Genomic DNA, 19,210 nt, shown 5'->3' on the forward strand with positions numbered 1-19,210 from the left:
TGCTCCTAATTTTGTAATCATAACACGAAACAAATCTGAAAAGAACATGTAACGTTTAGACAAATAAAAGTATTGACAAAATAACAAAATCTAACTTAGTTTGTTCGCAATCGATGCTAATCCGTGCTATTATGATTTTGTAAATATAAAAAAATCCTGTCAAAACCGTACTTGAAAATTAGTTTGCAGATAATGAAATATCAGATTTAAATTCTTTCAATAATGCTAATAAATCATTTAAAGCTGATAGTGTGATATTATGAGTTAAAGACCAATTACTCAATCTATTTATAAAAGTATTAGATAATGTTTTGTCGTGTGAGGAACAAAGTTTCTTATTGTTAGTAATGTCAGGCTCTTGAATCATTTCAAAAGTGTCATCAAATTTCTCAGATGTATTTGCTGTGTCAGAAGTTTCATTGGATGATTCCTTATCTTGGAATTCATTATTTTCATGACTCTTTGTAATATTGAAATTCACATTTACATCTTGATATACATCACATTGCGCATGGCTGGTTGAATGTGATGTTGATGATTGTGACAGAATACAGTCATAAAAATCGGCATGACTACCCAGCAAACACAGTCATATAACAATGATATTGCCATAATATAACAGAATGTAACACGCAACATAACATGTTCGTTACATGTAACGTATATGTTAGTTGTAATTTCCCACTCAAACGAAATTGCAGTAATATAACAATAATATAACGTGTTACTAAAATGTTATTTAAATGTTATATAAATGGAATACTTATTATTTATTCTTTTTTCCTCTCTCTACAACTACAGGTGTATGTTTAATTTATTTTCCTAAACGTTATGTACAAGTTCGTGCATTCCTCTTATTTATTATTCGTTCAAAAATGTATCACTTCATCGTAGAAATGGACTTATGATACAAGTTGTGCCCTGCCGTGATCACCGTTCCTATATATATTTTGTATTATATTTTGCATGCGAGAAACGAAGCCATCTACCGGACAACTCGACATCTGAATGTTAAAAATGATATATAACATAGACAGAATATGCAAATATTACAGTTATATAATATCGCATATTTCAGTTATATTACTGTTATATTATTATAACCAATGTATTGGGTCGTCCGGAAAGTTCGTGTCGATTTTTAATAGATGGCGTTGGAACATATCTGAATATATCAATGTTATTGAAAACATACGATTTATATACATATGCTTAAAGGTGACATTTCAACGCATCTTTAGGAAAAAAGTTGTTTCAGATAAATTGATTCGTGTCAGTTTTGTACTCTTTTGAAGATGGAAGAAAACAAAGAACATTTTAGACACTTGATGCTTTTCTATTACCGGAAAGGCAAAAATGCCTCACAAGCAACAAATTCGATATGTTCTGTTTACGGAGAAGGCGCTTTAGCTGAAAGAACCGTACGTAAGTGGTTTGCTAAGTTTAGAGCTGGTGATTTTAACCTTAAAGACCAAGAACGCTCGGGCAGACCCTCTACTATTGATGATGACCAAATCAAGACACTGATCGAGAATAACCCGCGCTACACGACACGTGAATTAGCAGAGATATTGAAAATATCGAAAACCACTGTCCACGATCATGTAGTGAAGCTTGGTTACGTAAGTCGCTATGATGTATGGGTTCCGCATAATTTGGCCGAAAAAAATTTAATGGATCGCATTTCCATCTGCGACTCGCTGTACAAGCGCAACGAAAACGTACCATTTTTGAAGCAATTAGTGACGGGTGACGAAAAATGGATCATTTACAACAATGTAGAACGAAAAAGATCCTGGGGTAAGCGAAATGAACCAGCATTAACCACTCCGAAAGCCGGCCTTCATCCAAAAAAAGTCATGCTCTGTGTCTGGTGGGATTGGAAAGGAATCCTATATTATGAGCTCCTACCACACAACCAAACGATAAATGCAGATAAGTACTGCTCGCAACTGGACGAATTAAAGACAGCGATTCAGGAAAAACGTCCAGAATTAGCTAATAGGAAGGGCGTCGTGTTCCATCAGGACAATGCCAGACCTCATGTTTCTTTGACTACCCGACAAAAATTGTTGGAGTTTGGCTGGGATGTGCTACCTCACCCACCGTATTCACCAGACATTGCACCTTCAGACTTTCATTTATTTAAGTCTTTGCAAAATTCTCTTAGCGGCAAGAACTTCAACTCTTTGATCGACATAAAAAACCACCTTGAGGAGTTTTTCGCCGAGAAACCTAAGAAGTTCTGGGAGAATGGAATCTGCCAGTTGTGTGAAAGATGGACAAAGGTTGTGAAACAAAACGGTGCATACATAAGTCAATAAATATTTATCGATATAAAAAAATGTTGCCTTTGAATTTTCCTTCAAAATCGGCACGAACTTTCCGGACGACCCAATATAACAGAGCAATATAACAGTTTTGTAACGCAGTTATATTGCAGTTACAAAGTAAATTATGCAACTTCAACATTAATAACATATAACAGTTGTTATATTACGTGTTACTTCTGTGTTACATAATAGTTATATTTTGTGTTTGCTGGGTATAATTTAACTCTTCCAACAACTCATTTACTTGCTTTTTAATAATTCTCTTCCTTTGCTTTTCAGAGAGAAATGGTATTCCTTTTTCCTGATCCATATGTAGGCTCACTTCAAACACGTTGTATAAGTCTATGTAAAATTATAAAAATATTTCCGTTAGTGTTAATTGACACAGAAAATACAACTTCATATGCGTTCGCGCAGCCAGAATATAATGTACATAACATAATAATATATAATATATATAATAATATAATATAATATATGTTGTTATTGCAATTTTTATGTGTATATTTTTAAGGGGAATTTTTATGTGTATATAAGGTATACACGTCTTATATTTTGATATAGTGCATATTTATTATCTATTAAGAATTTTATTTATTGAAACAATTTATCTGCTTTATTTAATTTGTCTTGCTTTCTTTACAATATCATATGATATTGTTATGTCCGAAGTCTGTCCGGATACGTAACAATATTTATAGGTTAAGAATATTTATGTCGAGATAACTTGTTTCAATAAATAAATTTCTTAATTAGGTAATAAATTCTCAATCATGTAATTAGAATATATTAATAAATCAGTACACAATGCTTATACTTAATAGACTGGCTTTTCCCACCTTCTGTAGAGAGACAGAGAGAGAGATGATGATGAAATCGAGCCCGAGCCTAACTCTTCTTCTTTTTGCGGAACAGAACAGCTTTCCGTTCAAGGCAATAATGGGAAATAAGGTTAACAATTCAATTAACCAAAGCGCCAATACTCGCAAGATAGCCTAGGCACACACAAAAGAAAACCCGACTACATAATACACGAACGTGTACAAACATGTGCGTTCCACTGCGCTCGACAATCAACAGGCCAATGCTTCGACGTTCGAATGTTTAGCGTAGAAGAAAACTATATAATTTCTATTATCCCGACATAGGACTGGTTCTTGGACGAACAAAATTTTAAACGCAAAATTATAAGCCAAAACCTTTTCAACGTTTGTGTTCTGACCATTTCGCTAACATTGTGTGATAACTCGGTTAAGCGTTATTGTCATGCCGAAATATCGCCGTCGTATCAATACAGTTACTTTCTCATGTTCAAAAATCTCCTTGAACTCGAAGTAAAACAGCTTCCTTATAATACAGGTTTCTCGGTTATTTTGAATTTCTTTAATGTGAATGGCTTCGCAGAAGCGTGATTGCACGCGAATACTTTATAAACGTGACCCAACGATGTACATATATTATTCCATACTCTCAGCACTGAATGTCAATCTGGTTCGAAATCGAAGATTTTTTTTTCAAATATGTAAACCCTTGGATCTATGAAAGAGAAATTCAATATCGAATAACACTCTATCGACTATACCTGTATACTCTTTCTCGCATCTGTGGGAACAATATACCTCTCATATTGTCAACTACCTTGTTACGCTAAATGGCAATTCGTGACTATTTCGATTACGTATTCCATGCTCTCAGAACATAGAACAAACTTATTATCATTAAACTTTCTATAAACTATCCGTCACGTAGTTCAAAGTACTTTGTTCGCTTTTTTCTATTTCTCACGCAATTCTTAATTTCTCATCTTGCGTCTGCTTGAGAGCTAATACAGTTTCGAAGGTATTCGGTCTAAACGAGTATATTATCGCATCGACTCAATGCATCGACATGCGGCATCCTGGATCCGATCGGTGTTCAATCTTATAATCGTAACTTTGAGAAATAAAGCCAACGCGAAATACGTGGATTGATACTCTATTCAGCTACGCAAGACGGAAACTATTGCAATCTGTAATTATCTGAAATGCATGCCGTACAATAACATGAAAACGTTTGACCGCGTAACGACAGCCACACTCTATTCGAAGCTCGAATATTTGGACTCGCCAAGGTAGTTCGCTTACTGAATAAAAGACGTCGAAAATCCATCGCTGCTTCTGTATCAGTATTGCGCCGAAACCGCTTGCACTTGCGTCCAATGCATTCGTTTTAGATCCGATGAATATCGCCAAACCGTTTAAACTCGTAATTTATTTTTATAAACGATCATCTTTTCTGACAAACGGAATTGATTCTTCCAGCAGATCTAAATGGTTCCAGCGGAAACCTATCGGCCTGAATAACTCGCAACCTACGTACGGTACTGCCGTTAGAATTGGTCGATTCTTCCGAAATGTTAACGCTTGGATTATTGCTCTTCGTACAACGGACCTAAAATTCATGCGAAATTTTCGCTAACAACGTTCCATATCTTGCCAAGCGAAAACTTCTTAAAATAGATTTCGCTGGATTTTTTCCAAGCATTCTGCATCAAAAATAAATCATCTTAACGATCGAATTCCGACTCGTGTACCGCGGATTCTTGCCCAAAGGCATGTTGTCGAATTATACCTTCTGTGTATAGCGATAATAGCGTAAATAGCGATTCATCGCTAAATATCACACGAGAAGGAATGTGGGATCTTGTTCTGTTCTTCTTATAAAATCTTCGCAGAACCTTCTTCTCAGAGGATAATCTTCTGGTTGTAAATGCTGCACGCGGGTGTAATGAAACGCGTGCAGCTTTTCTTCTTTTAAGATCCTCTGTACGGTTGAATATGCTAAATTGTGTTCTCGAGCAATGATCCGAATACTTGTTTCGGGATTTTGCTCGACAGCGCAAACAACTGTCTCCATATTTCGCAAATTTCTTGCGCGACGATCTCTCCCTGTGTCGTGTTTGTTCGGCAGGACATTCCCTGTTTCGTACAACCTTTGCGCTGCACCAAGTATGACACGGGCCGACGGATGTCTTGGTCTATTTGGGTATAATTCGACGTATCTTCTTGCAGCAACGTTATGCTGCCCGTTGCATTCGCCGAGTGCCATCAGCATATCGTAGTATTCTTCGTATGTGTATGCTGCCATGTCGTTCTCCTAATGCTTCTTCTAATGTCGTTCTTCTAATAATCAAGGGATTATTGATTGCAGTATCGATCGCTTCATCCTATTTATACGATCTTCGCGGGGGGTCGCGGAGGGGGTATCGAATGCCAAAACACTTTTGGCATTCTGATAGTAATTGCTAGTTCACACGACGATTGAAATCTAACAGCTACTGTTGTGAAAGTAGCAATCATACTGAATCGTTTCAACATAGTGAACATGAATACATGTGAATACACATAACATAAACATCTTCGACCTTCCAAATTCTACACTATGTTCCGTTGTTACTTATCTCATATTTCTTTTCAATATTGGTTTATAACTTTGTAATAAAGCATTTCTAAGCAAACTCGATATAAGAATTTTTTCTTATTTCCACTAGTAGAATATGCTCCCGCAGTTTGTCGGTTAAAACCCGGGACACCCTGTATATATGTGAGTCATATACATACACCAATTCAGTATTTTCTATTATTTTTGAAATTATAGTTTTGTATGTTATAAACAAATTATTTTTGTATTGCTAAAATGTAATTTCTAAAATGATTTTATAATATTATAATATTATATTCTATATGTACGTATAATAAAATTTTATATATGTAATACATATATTCGGTTATTTTATCTTTTTTTCATATAAATAGTACTAGTAAATAGCAATTCTTAATGTTAACATTTTCTTGACATTTATAAGATATCAAATTCTTGTATTCCTTTAGATGTCATTTATGTGATGTCTTTTTGTCTCAAATATTGACGCATTAGAGAGCTTATTGACATCATTATGTTATCTTCAAGATGGCATTGTCAGAAGTCCAACTCTCAAACTTGATTACTTGAAGAGCTCTTTTTGATATCACAATGCTCACTGGGTTGTCTACCAATCATGCGAACGCGCGCTCGATGCCAGCGCGCGCAATAATTATGTTATTTTTCCGCGAAATGTAAATATATAAATAAAAACATAAATTTAAAAATAAAATAGGTAAAACAACTTTTTTTGTTTCACTTACAAAAGAATCATCACATCACATAAATGGACATGACATATAATACTTACATAAAAGGACGTATGATACATAAATCATTTTCAATGAAAAAAGTTTTTAAATAGCTTTCACGTAATTATAAAAAACAAAATCTCCATATATCCAACACTTTGAAATTTACCAAGATAAAATTCATAATTATTGAAATTAATCTCTGCATTTCAAAAGTGTAAAATTATGTATACTTAAGCGCGCGCACACACACACACACACACTTGTGTTGATTTTTGTCTCTTGTTCCATAATTGAGTACATTGAAACGATGTAAACTAATTAATACTCACGAATTAAAACGAAATAATTAATACTCACAAATTTAGAAGAACTTAAGAAATTATTATTCTTTCTATATTAATTATATAATTTCGAATCAATTTAATAAAATTAATTTTTCGTTTTTGTGGAAACGTGAAAAATACGTTTTTGAAATTTAGGTCTAGAAACGGTTTCTATTTAAACCGTTTCTCAAATGGTACTTTATGTTTCTTAGACATTAGATACGTCTAAGAAACATATATTACGCTAACATGTGCTGCCTGGGCTAGCATTTAGTAAAATACTTAGAAATGTATTAATACATTTATTTATTAATTAAAATAATAAAATCACATTTAGCAGTACAATTGTAAATGTTATTTGTAATGTTATTTTATTATTATTATTGTTAATATATAAGTTTATTAGAAATATCTGTATTGTACTTAACAAAATAAGTTCACCAAGATACGTTTATTAAGATTGTGTATTTAAGATATTTAATAAGATTATATGTTTATAATTTAATTTAATTTTAATAGAACACATTTAATTTAATCAAACAATTTTTTTCACAAAATACGAGAAATAACATCTCTTTTTTCTGCACCGTCCATAAATGCAATTTCGTCATTATTTTCATCATTTTGCATTTCTATTGGATCAAATGCCATAGGTGCATCTTCATTGTCTATGCATATGTTATGCAAGATGCAACAAGTGATTATAACCAACGGTATCATTTCTGTATTGTACATATAAATATATCTTACTTTTCTGAATCTTCCTTTCAACATTCCAAAAGCACGTTCGATAACCACACATGTTTTGGATAGTTTTGTGTTAAAGTTTCTTTGTAGATGGTTTAAATGACCATTATCTCTATAAGGGGTTAACATTATAAAACTTGACAACGGATATCAGTACGTAGCTAAACTTTTTTTTAAGTAAGTGCCCACACAGAACAAAATGTTCATTAAATATCTAATAAATATCTACATATCTATTTGATGTCCATATCTATTATGGACCGCCGTATAGTTAGCAGACAAATATGATAAATCTTATTTTTTTTTATTGCAATCGTTTGGGAATCATTTGCGAAAGTTTAGGAAACAACTTTTAGAGTTTGGGAAGTAATGGTTGTTTAATAATTAATGAAAATTAGTTGAGCGTATAGTTAGCAGACATCATTCCAAATAATGTTCTTTTTCGCTTCTTTCAACGCCAAATCATTTGGGAAATACGCCTGTAATGTTTTTAGAGTTTGGGAAATAATAATTGCATCTCAAAATAAAGTTTCATGTCATCAACCAGGGCATCTATCACGTAACTTTTCCCCTAGGATGGAAAATGAAAGTTTCTTCATCTCAGTAGTAAATCATAACGTAAAAGTTCACGAGAAATTTTCATTTTTCATCATTTGCATTGCAAGTACAATTAGTACGATTCCAAATAGGTTTTCAATTCATGTGAAGCGAGGTTCCATGTAAAGCAAGGTTCTATATTGTAACTTCCACGCAGTACTTTTTTTTGGTCACCTAAAAGTTTTTTTTTTTATGTGGAAGAGTACTAGGTGACGGGCGAAGCCCGTCTCCTCGTGCTCTTCCACCCAAGCATATATACTTTCCCAGTATAAAAAATTAATAATATTAAAGTAAGAAAGTTTATACTGGGAAAGTATATATGCTTGGGTGGAAGAGCACGAGGAGACGGGCTTCGCCCGTCACCTAGTACTCTTCCACATAAAAAAAAAAACTTTTAGGTGACCAAAAAAAAGTACTGCGTGGAAGTTACAATATAGAACCTTGCTTTACGTGGAACCTCGCTTCACATGAATTGAAAACCTATTTGGAATCGTACTAATTGTACTTGCAATGCAAATGATGAAAAATGAAAATTTCTCGTGAACTTTTACGTTATGATTTACTACTGAGATGAAGAAACTTTCATTTTCCATCCTAGGGGAAAAGTTACGTGATAGATGCCCTGGTTGATGACATGAAACTTTATTTTGAGATGCAATTATTATTTCCCAAACTCTAAAAACATTACAGGCGTATTTCCCAAATGATTTGGCGTTGAAAGAAGCGAAAAAGAACATTATTTGGAATGATGTCTGCTAACTATACGCTCAACTAATTTTCATTAATTATTAAACAACCATTACTTCCCAAACTCTAAAAGTGGTTTCCTAAACTTTCCCAAACGATTCCCAAATTATTGAAATGGAAAACAATGAGAAATATCAAAGATTATAAACGTTTTTCCATTATATAGCCTACAGTCAAAAAGTCCCTAGATTATACTGCACGTCTGGGTGATGTCTTTCAACTCGATTTTGAGGGGAAATCATTATTTCCCAAACTCTGAAAACATTATAGGCGTATTTCCCAAATGATTTGTCGTTGAAATAAGCGAAAAAGGAAATTATTTGGAATGATGTCTGCTAACTATACACTCAACTAATTTTCATTAATTATTAAAAAACTATTATTTCCCAAACTCTAAAAGTTGTTTCCTAAACTTTCGCAAATGATTCCCAAACGATTGCAATAAAAAAAAATAAGATTTATCATATTTGTCTGCTAACTATACGGCGGTCTATTATGGATAACATATCGATATTTAATAGATATACAAAATATCTATATCTCTAGAATAACTATTCCTTATAACATTTTCTGCAATTGCAAATGTGGTAACAAATTATGTTTGTCGGAAGGTCGCAAATGGAAAACATACTTTGTTGCAATTCTGTTAGCACACTTCCGTCAATATGCAACATTTTCACCGTTCTATTGTCAGATCTGCTCTAATGTTGTCGTCAATTTGACTGTGGAATATGTTCGTCAGATTTGGTTCACATTGGAGACCAACTGAGGACACAGTAGGCTTTGGCTTTGGCATTACAGTTCCGCTGATATTTGTTTCTCATTTGGCAACATCCCACAACCAAAATGTTTGCTGGGTAGAGGGGATATCTTTTGGATATTTATATATTATTTATATATCCATATTCACCAAGTAATTATTGAAGATATCTAGTGGATATTTACATATTATTCACATATCCATATTGTAGGCATTCGACGTTGCGATGCTCGAATTTGAAATTCTATTTATCACGTTTGTGTCTATCGATCACCTGTTTGTCGTCTTCTGTTGACATCTAACAAGGCCACAGAGGAAAGTATAAATTCGCTTGCTTGCGGAGACATACAGACATTCGACGTTTCAGTAATTTGGTAACATCGGTGAAGAGTAACCGTAACGAGAAGCCCGGAAAGTGATAATAAAGCGAGTGACCGTTCTGACTCCAATCCTCGACACTGTATTCTTCATAATAAAGAACAACGATTATAAACCAATTTTTGCCCTATAGTAAATCAGAAGTGGGATATATGCCTCGTTACGGTGTACAGTTTTGCTCGTTAATCGCCGTATTTAGATTTCGGAATAATTTTGTGTTTGTGTGAAATTTTGCTGACAATATGCCTGGCGGTCAGAAGAGAGCTTTGTGTAGTTCGACGATCTCCGAACTGAAGGAAGAGCTACGCACCCGCGACTTGCCCGTTTCCGGAAATAAAAATGAACTTCTCGCGCGACTGTTAGAAGTCGATCCAGACTTCGATATATCTGGGGAAAACGAAGAGATCGAGGAAACCGCTCGAGTCCCGTCGGTGACGGGTGAGGATCGGCAGGAGAGCGGAAGAACAAACGGACAGTTGAGAGACCATTCCGATCTTATGCAAGATGAAATGGAATTCCTTCGACGGGAGAGAGACCTTTTGCGCCGTGAAATCCAACTTATGCAGCGTGAGCGAGACTTGCAAACTTCGTCTGGTTCGAACGCACTTACGATGCAGTCGACGATCGGCATTAAGACGATTGCTGATCTTTTGGCTGAATTTTCGGGAGAGAAGAATGATTTCCGAAATTGAAGACAACAATTGGAACTCTTACAAGATACGTACCATTTGGACAGTAATGCTGTTAAAATTTTGATAAGTTTACGATTACGAGGTAAAGCATTGAGGTGGTTCCACTCGAGGCCTGGTCATTTAGAGATATCAGCTGAGGAGCTCGTGAATGCAATGAGTGGCATATTTGACCATCGTCCAAACAAATTAGCACTGCGGAAGGAATTTGAGAATCGCTTGTGGCGTAAAGACGAATCTTTTTGCGACTACGTTTTCGAGAAGACGACTCTGGCCAATAGAATCACTGTCGACCCAGAGGAGCTGATTGATCTGATGATCGATGGTATCCCGGACACCCGATTGCGAGATCAAGCAAGGATGAATCGCTATGAAAGGGTGGAGGATCTCTTAGACGCATTTAAAAAGATCACACTTTATGAGCAACCAAGGAGTGATCGAGATCATCGAACTGTTAAGAAGCCGTCATCTGTGAAGCCGACGGCGGGAGCGGATGCGACTCGTCCAAAGGAGGCTCGTTGTTTTAACTGCAACGAGGTTGGCCATGCTAAAAGGGACTGCACGAAGCCGCAGCGTGAATGGGGTTCCTGCTATTGCTGTGGCAGCCTGGAGCATCATTCGAGGAACTGTACGCAGAGTCGTCCGACGGCGAGCACTGTTCCAACGCAGGGGACATCGAGATCAACGGAGACTTCGACCCATCTCATTCAGCCAACGCGTCCTGAGGTTCCGTTTCCGATTCCAATTTCTTTTACAATTCCGAACAATGACAGTAATATTAATTTTGTTATTAGCGCGATAATTGATTCGGGATCGCCAGTTAGTTTGATAAAAGTCGGTTTATTGCCTGTCGGTTCGTACAATACAGAATTACCTCAAAATTAGACATACCTTGGAGTAAATCAATCGCCGTTGGAGATTCTGGGCATTTTCGAGAAGGTCGTGGATGTCGATAATTTTTTGATGAATATTCGGTTTCTTGTTGTTCCGGACGAAACGATGTCTCACGTCGCGCTACTTGGCCGTGATTATTTGTTGTCGCCTCTAATTAAAGTCATTTTGGGCCGTGAGTTCAAGATCGAGAAAGTAAATTCAAACGCGATCGAAAGTGAGCCGGATACTCATGTCGGTCACATTATGCAAATCGATTATGTTGATACGCCCGAAAGTGTAACAGAAAAATTAGATATCAATCCGGAAATAAATTTCGAGACATCTTCGGCATTGGAGAAAATGTTCTGGGAAAAGGACGTTCTAGACTCTGAGCCTCCAATCAGTAATGTAGAATTGGCAATTAAACTCACGGACGACCAACCGATTACTTTTCGACCTCGTCGTTTGGCTTTTAGCGAGAAAGAAAAATTACGCGAAATTTTAGATGACTTATGTGCGAGAGGGGTGATTAGACCGAGTACTTCTCCTTATGCTAATCCTATTGTATTGGTTCGGAAGAAGAACGGTGAGATACGTTTATGTGTTGACTATAGAGAATTGAACAAAATTACCGTGAAGGAGAATTCTCCGACACCGAACATTGACGATTGCATTGATCAGTTACGTGGGAAAAAATATTTTACAAAACTTGACTTAAAAAACGCGTTTCACCATGTTAAAGTTTCCGAATCTTCGATAAAATGTACGTCATTTGTTACACCTTTAGGACAATTCGAATTTTTAAGAATGCCTTTTGGGCTTACTAACGCTCCGCGGGTCTTTCAACGATTCGTCGGGTCAATATTCCGTATACTGCTTAATGGAAATCGGATTTTAATATATTTAGATGACATTTTGATAGCTACGGAAACAATCAGCGAACATCTCTATTTTGAAGGAAGTTTTCCGCTTGGCAAGGAAAAGTGGGTTACGTTTCCGTTTAGATAAATGTTCGTTTCTTTATTGTGAGATTACTTATCTCGGTTATTTGATTGACGAATCTGGAGTTCGACCTAGCCAGGAGGGCGTTAGATCTGTTCTGGAGTATCCGATCCCGCGTAGCATAAGGGAAGTACAACGTTTCGTAGGCCTTGCGAGTTACTTCAGGCGTTTTATTCCGAGGTTTTCCGTCGTGGCAAAACCATTTTACGATTTGCTGAAGAAGAATGCCACATTCCGTTTCGATCAAAAAGAAAATGATGCGTTCGTTGAGTTAAAAAATAAATTAGCGAGTAAACCGGTTTTGGCGATTTATTCATCGGATCTAAAAACAGAATTGCATTGCGACGCAAGTGCAAGCGGTTTCGGCGCAATACTGATACAGAAGCAGCCGGATGGATTCTTCCGACCGGTCTTTTATTTCAGTAAGCGAACTACCTTGGCGGAGTCCAAATATTCGAGCTTCGAATTAGAGTGTTTGGCTGTCGTCTACGCGGTCAAACGTTTTCATGTTTATTTGTACGGCATGCATTTCAAGATAATTACAGATTGCAATAGTTTCCGTCTTGCGTTAGCTGAATAGAGTATCAATCCACGTATTTCGCGTTGGGCTTTATTTCTCCAAAGTTACGATTATAAGATTGAACACCGATCGGGATCCAGGATGCCGCATGTCGATGCATTGAGTCGATGCGATAATATACTCGTGTTAGAGCCGAATACCTTCGAAACTGTATTAGCTCTCAAGCAGACGCAAGATGAGAAAACTAAAGAATTGCGTGAGAAACTAGAAAAAAGCGAACAAAAGTACTTTGAACTACGTGACGGATTAGTTTATAGAAAGTTTAATGATAATAAAGTTTTGTTCTATGTTCCTGAGAGCATGGAGAATAACGTAATCCGAAATAGTCACGACAATTTGGGCCATTTAGGCGTAGACAAGGTAGTTGACAATATCCGAGAGGTATATTGGTTCCCACAGATGCGAGAAAAGAATAAAACATATATCGATAATTGCTTAAAATGTATTGAATTTTCGCCGCTCAGTGGAAGATCCCAAGGGTTTTTACATAGTATTGAAAAAAATAATCTTCCATTTCGAACTTTACACATTGACCATTACGGTCCGCTTGAGCCGAGTAATGGAATGAAATATATTTTATCTATCGTTGACGGGTTCACGAAGTTTATTAAAGTATACCCGTGCAAATCCACGGCTTCTGCGGAAGCAATCAAACATCTAAAAGAATATTTAAAAAATTACAGTAAACCCCGTCGTATTATAAGTGACCGAGGAACTGGTTTTACTTCTGAAGCCTTCAAGGGATTTTTGACTGAGCAAACCGTCGAACACGTATTGATAGCGACGGCGACACCTCGCGCAAATGGACAAGTAGAACGCTTCAACCGAGTTATCACACCAATGTTAGCGAAATTGTCAGAACAACCAAACCGTTGGGAAAAGGTTTTAGGCGCGGTAGAATTTGCGTTAAATAATTCTGTGTGTCGTTCGGCGAGAGAAACGCCGAGTCGCCTACTGTTCGGGATTAATCAATTGGGCGAAATTAGTGATAGTTTGCGTCTTGTGTTGGAATCGGACGGAGAAGATGAAAGAGATCTGCTTGCGATAGGTGATAAGGCCTCCGAAAATATTGCGAAGTGCCAGCGGGCAAATGAAGAAAACTATAACCGGAAGCGTAAGCCGACGACCAGATATCAGAAAGGAGATTATGTAATGATTTCGAATCGAGATGTGACACCAAGTGTAAATAAGAAATTGTAACCGAAATTCAAGGGACCTTATGTTGTAGAGAAGGTTTTAGACAATGACCGATATGTCATTAAAGATGTAGAGGGGTTTCAGTTAACACGCGTACCATTTACAGGAATTGTCGGTCCTGATCAAATGAAGCCTTGGATCCGTTATTAAAATTAGTTTTCGAATCGATATTTCGGCGAGATGTAATGTGCGATCATTATTTTAATATTATACAATTTATATTTGTTACGACCTCTTGACCGAGGACGGTCATTATGTCAGGGCTGGCCTAACTGTAGGCATTCGACGTTGCGATGCTCGAATTTGAAATTCTATTTATCAGGTTTGTGTCTATCGATCACCTGTTTGTCGTCTTCTGTTGACATCTAACAAGGCCACAGAGAAAATTATAAATTCGCTTGCTTGTGGAGACATACAGACATTTGACGTTTCAGTAATTTGGTAACATCGGCGAAGAGCAACCGTAACGAGAAGCCCGGAAAGTGATAATAAAGCGAGTGACCGTTCTGACTCCAATCCTCGACACTGTATTCTTCATAATAAAGAACAACGATTATAAACCAATTTTTGCCCTATAATATATAACAAACAAAAAAAGAAAGTCGAATTAATTGCAGCAATGTCAGCGATGTATTTAATCGAAGTATATAAATCGATACATATATATAGCGATGGAAGATGCGCATGTGTGTCTTCTTCTTTTTTGTTTGGCACCTGATCCCCATACGGGTATGCACATGTGTGGATTGCAGTCTGATTTCTCAATTGCCCATGATCAATTTCGTCTTGGGCGGTAAGATGTTCAGCCTACTTGACGAGGATATCGGAGCCGTGAGCCGCCGGCTGCCGGCTGCAAATTGGTATTCCGAAGGGGACAGTCGTCAGGTGCACAACGATTGTCCCGAGTTCTTTTTTCAACTTGTTATTTCGTATTTCGTATTTAACTATCACTTTTGCAATTGGCCATATCGAACCTGAAAGGGATCGAGTGCCATTAAACATTAAGAAGAAGAAGAAAGACGAGGATATCCTTCAAGTGAAAGTATGCATGATGTTACGCGAATTTAAATTTTTATTATTCGGAATAAAAAATTTCGATGATAACATAACGATTCTCTTCAGGTCAAACAGTTCGGTAAGAAGAAGATTCTGGGACGTATTCATCGACCGTTACTATACTGAATTCGATATGAAGAACGACAGAGTGGGATTCGCGCCAGCAACATAGGAGCTTTTTCCTTGTTGTTTTTCGCTATAGGCAATAGAGAAAATGATGATTTCGCGAATGATCCAATACACTTTCTCTAATAACTTCCTATAATTTATTGCCTTCTAACTCGTGATTATGTGTGCGAGTGTATCGTTATATGTTTATGATATATTTTAAATTAGAAGATATAGATGATATATTCAATGAGAATTCTGTATATCCTTTCCTTAGCATTAATATTGTATTACAGTGAATCGACTAAATTTATTACATTAAAACGCATTCTTTTCATACTACATGACACCTGTATACATCCTCCCACCTTTTTTTATTCCACCTTATTTATTGTTATAAGTATATGGATACCACCTCGAGTTATAAAGCGCGAGTTTAATATGTACTTTTTCTATATAATAATGTGATCCTTAGTAGACGCACGTACACACTAAAGTCCCTGACACAAACAAGAGTAGCCATAATTGTCAATCGTTTAATTATGCGTCAATCTTCTTTTTCTTAACTGCATGAACTGCATAATTAATCCCTTTATATGAGGAGAGAGACAAAGTATACGACAGGGGATTGAATACTATACCCTCAATTAAGTTTGTTTTGCAGTCATCTATGACAAACAAAGATTAAAAACAGACTTTAGTCACAGCACACACAAGTATTTGCATGAATAATTGTTACAAGATTGAAATTAATAGTAGAATCATTTTGCTGCATGTAAAACTTACATTTTTCTAAAATTCGTTCAATTTCATCAGGAGCGATAAACTTACTCCAATGGTGAGTGCCACAAGGTATCTTTTTCCAGATATATTCTGCTATTATAATAGCACCCAACCAAGACGCCAGAGTTTTGTTTATTGTGGTCACGAAAATTGATCCGCCGGGTTTCAGAATCTTTACGGATTCCTGCAAAAAATACTTATAAGCTATTTTATGTCCAGTGTGTGTGCAATATATGATATATCTGTTCGATTGTTTCATTTGTTTAATAATAATTATACTCAGTTGTACCCACTGAGATATAATAATACTGGAGTAAGCACTGGCTGCCACTCTACGGCCGTAAGTGGAAAATGGCAGAGAGACAGAAAGATATATTTCAGGTCATAGTGTCTTTCTCCGATGTACGAGACGCATGAGCATATCACTCGCAGTCACTAGCGGATCCTGATGTCGATAATGGGGGGGGGGGGGGTTGACAAACTTATTTGGTTTAATATTTTTCTAGTATCACGCTTAGCTTATACTTCAGGATCAATGACGAGGACGTGGTGACACTTCTGATCCCATTTTATTTTTGATAAATTTTTTCAAACCAATTCAGCAAAACTGATTTCTTTATTTGGAAGGGGGGAGGGTAACCCGAAAACCACCCCCCAGGATCCGTCAGTGCACACACACACATACGCTCGGTTAGTTTCGGCGAGTAAGCGCCCGCGACAGCGATAATCTGTTTTAACGATTAAGGGGGGAGACCAGTATAGCGGACGGAAAAATAAGAGTTTCGTGAATTTTTTAATGAATACTATATATGTCAATGAAAATTGGGTTTTTTCTCTTTAAAGTATATCCTTTCATGTGCATTAAAAAAAATAGATAACTGGATATGTTAATTATTTCCTCTAGAGCTAACGTAAGCAGGTCCTGAAAATAAAACGGAGTCAGCTGGTTGTCAACATTTCGGCCAAACGGTTGATCTGAAATCAAAAAACCAAAAAGATTCTTAAGATATATGTTTCTGGCTATCGTTGTACGTAGCGGATTTTTGAATTTCGGAAAATTACCAAAGATATGCAAATTTTAAAAAAGAAGTTTAATTTTCATTGTTTTTTTAGTCTTTTTTTGTACTTTAAAAATCCAATTTTTAATTAAAAAAAAAATCCTACGTACAACGATAGCCAGAAACATATATCTTAAAAATCTTTTTGGTTTTTTTGATTTCAGATCAACCGTTTGGCCGGAATGTTGACAACCAGCTGACTCCGTCAGGACCTGCTTACTTTAGCTCTAGAGGATGAAATAATTAACGTATCCAGTTATCTATTTTTTTTAATGCACATGAAAAGATATACTTTAAAGAGAAAAAATCCAATTTTCATTGACATATATAGTTCTCATTAAAAAAAATTCACGAAGAATTCTTATTTTTCCGTCCGCTATACTGGTCTCCCCCCTTAATGCATTTTCTTCCTAGATTTTTCAAACAAATTCAGCAAAACTGATTTCTTTATTTGGAAGGGGGGGGTTAACCCCCCCCCCCCAGGATCCGCCAGTGCTCGCAGTGCAAGTCGGCACGTTTCATCTTGATTGTACAGGACCTGAATTTCAACTACCTCACTCTTTCCGCGCCAGCCGAGCCAGTGCCCACTCCAGTATTATTATATCTCAATGGCTGTACCTTTAGAAATAACTCAGGATCTGTCACGTGTTCCACAACCTCAGAAGCTACAACAGCGTCGTATGATTCTTTGTTATTCAGAGAAAACTCTTCTATAGTTGTGCAGAAGTAATTAACTCGATCTGATATAGTAGGATCCAGTTGCACATGCTCTTTAGCAACGTCAATCAAATCTGTAGCTGCATCGATCCCAGTCACCTGCGCTCCTGCTCTAGCCAGAAACTCGGTCAATATACCACCGCCACAGCCGATATCCGCGATTTTGATTCCGTTCAGCGGAAGAGTTGGATTCCGTGATTCGAAATCGATATCGGCCAACCCTTTTCTAATGAATTCTAGTCTGACGGGATTAAATGCGTGAAGTAATTTTGCTTTTCCGTCTACATCCCACCAGAAATGCTTCCAATCAGAGTGATGATCGATCTCCTTCGGATCCACTGTCGAAATCGCGTTGGCCATTATGTTAACGCATTTAACACTTTCCTGTGTCAATCAAATGTGTAATGTCAGAGCTTCTTGATCAGTATTGCTGACTTCTGAACAAACACTTTATAAAAATATGACTGAAAGTAATCATGATTAATTAATTTTTTTAGGATCAAAGAGGAAGCAAATACAGTTGTATAAAATTTGGACAGAATAGCTTACTGTATTGAACAATGTGATTAAATTGAAACCAAATATAATTTTGACTTGTTTTAAAAAACACTTTCTGATAATATATTGGAATGCATAGAAATTCTGAGGACTTTCATATTCGTCCTTAGTCATAAATACAATGCTGGATCCAGACAATGATCAAAATTATGATTCTGGAAATATTGATAGAATAAACTCTGAAGATGTTACCTCTAATGTAGCCACCACGCTTATGGTTGCAGATGAATAAAAATAAGTAGCAGCATGATAAAATATCAGCATGAGTTGCACAAAAAAACTTACATGTATGCACAATGCAATTTATGCTAAATGACATGAATTTTCATTTTACTTGTTATTCTTGGGATACACTAGCTATACAATAATAAATAAATAAACATACAAAGTTGTTCCATAATATAAGGCTTAAGTCGAATAGCATGTGTATATATAGAGATATTGACATATTACCTGTGTCCCTCTTTTTTCCTCGTTCTTTCGTATAACCTGATTACATAAGGTATTACATAAGGTTACACGTCGTTATATTTTAAGCGCGATTTTTTTA

General features: G+C 36.3%; 2 protein-coding genes across 4 annotated transcripts; one reads left to right on the plus strand and one right to left on the minus strand.

Annotated features, from left to right (window-relative positions):
* Window positions 1-10,862: 10,862 nt before the first annotated feature.
* Window positions 10,863-14,944, plus strand: LOC113563088 (serine/arginine-rich splicing factor RS2Z32-like). Its single transcript, XM_026974197.1, has 2 exons — window positions 10,863-11,454; window positions 13,867-14,944. The coding sequence occupies exons 1-2, from the start codon at window positions 10,885-10,887 to the stop codon at window positions 13,867-13,869; spliced, it is 573 nt and encodes a 190-aa protein (XP_026829998.1). The 5' UTR covers window positions 10,863-10,884; the 3' UTR covers window positions 13,870-14,944.
* A 741-nt stretch (window positions 14,945-15,685) lies between these two features.
* On the minus strand, window positions 15,686-18,939 carry LOC105280797 (ubiquinone biosynthesis O-methyltransferase, mitochondrial). 3 transcript variants are annotated; one of them, XM_011341606.3, is made up of 4 exons: window positions 18,853-18,939; window positions 18,004-18,486; window positions 16,331-16,511; window positions 15,686-16,212 (listed from the first exon to the last, which is right to left on the minus strand). In XM_011341606.3, the coding sequence occupies exons 1-4, from the start codon at window positions 18,922-18,924 to the stop codon at window positions 16,085-16,087; spliced, it is 864 nt and encodes a 287-aa protein (XP_011339908.1). In that variant the 5' UTR covers window positions 18,925-18,939; the 3' UTR covers window positions 15,686-16,084. The 3 variants fall into 3 exon arrangements, with proteins under 3 accessions (XP_011339908.1, XP_011339910.1, XP_011339909.1); XM_011341608.3 differs by having other exon boundaries at window positions 18,004-18,566; window positions 18,853-18,927; XM_011341607.3 differs by lacking the exon at window positions 18,853-18,939 and adding an exon at window positions 18,652-18,846 and having other exon boundaries at window positions 18,004-18,566.
* Window positions 18,940-19,210: the final 271 nt, after the last annotated feature.

This window comes from Ooceraea biroi, chromosome 12 (genome assembly GCF_003672135.1).
Source record: "Ooceraea biroi isolate clonal line C1 chromosome 12, Obir_v5.4, whole genome shotgun sequence".
Taxonomy (NCBI): Eukaryota; Metazoa; Arthropoda; class Insecta; order Hymenoptera; family Formicidae; genus Ooceraea; species Ooceraea biroi.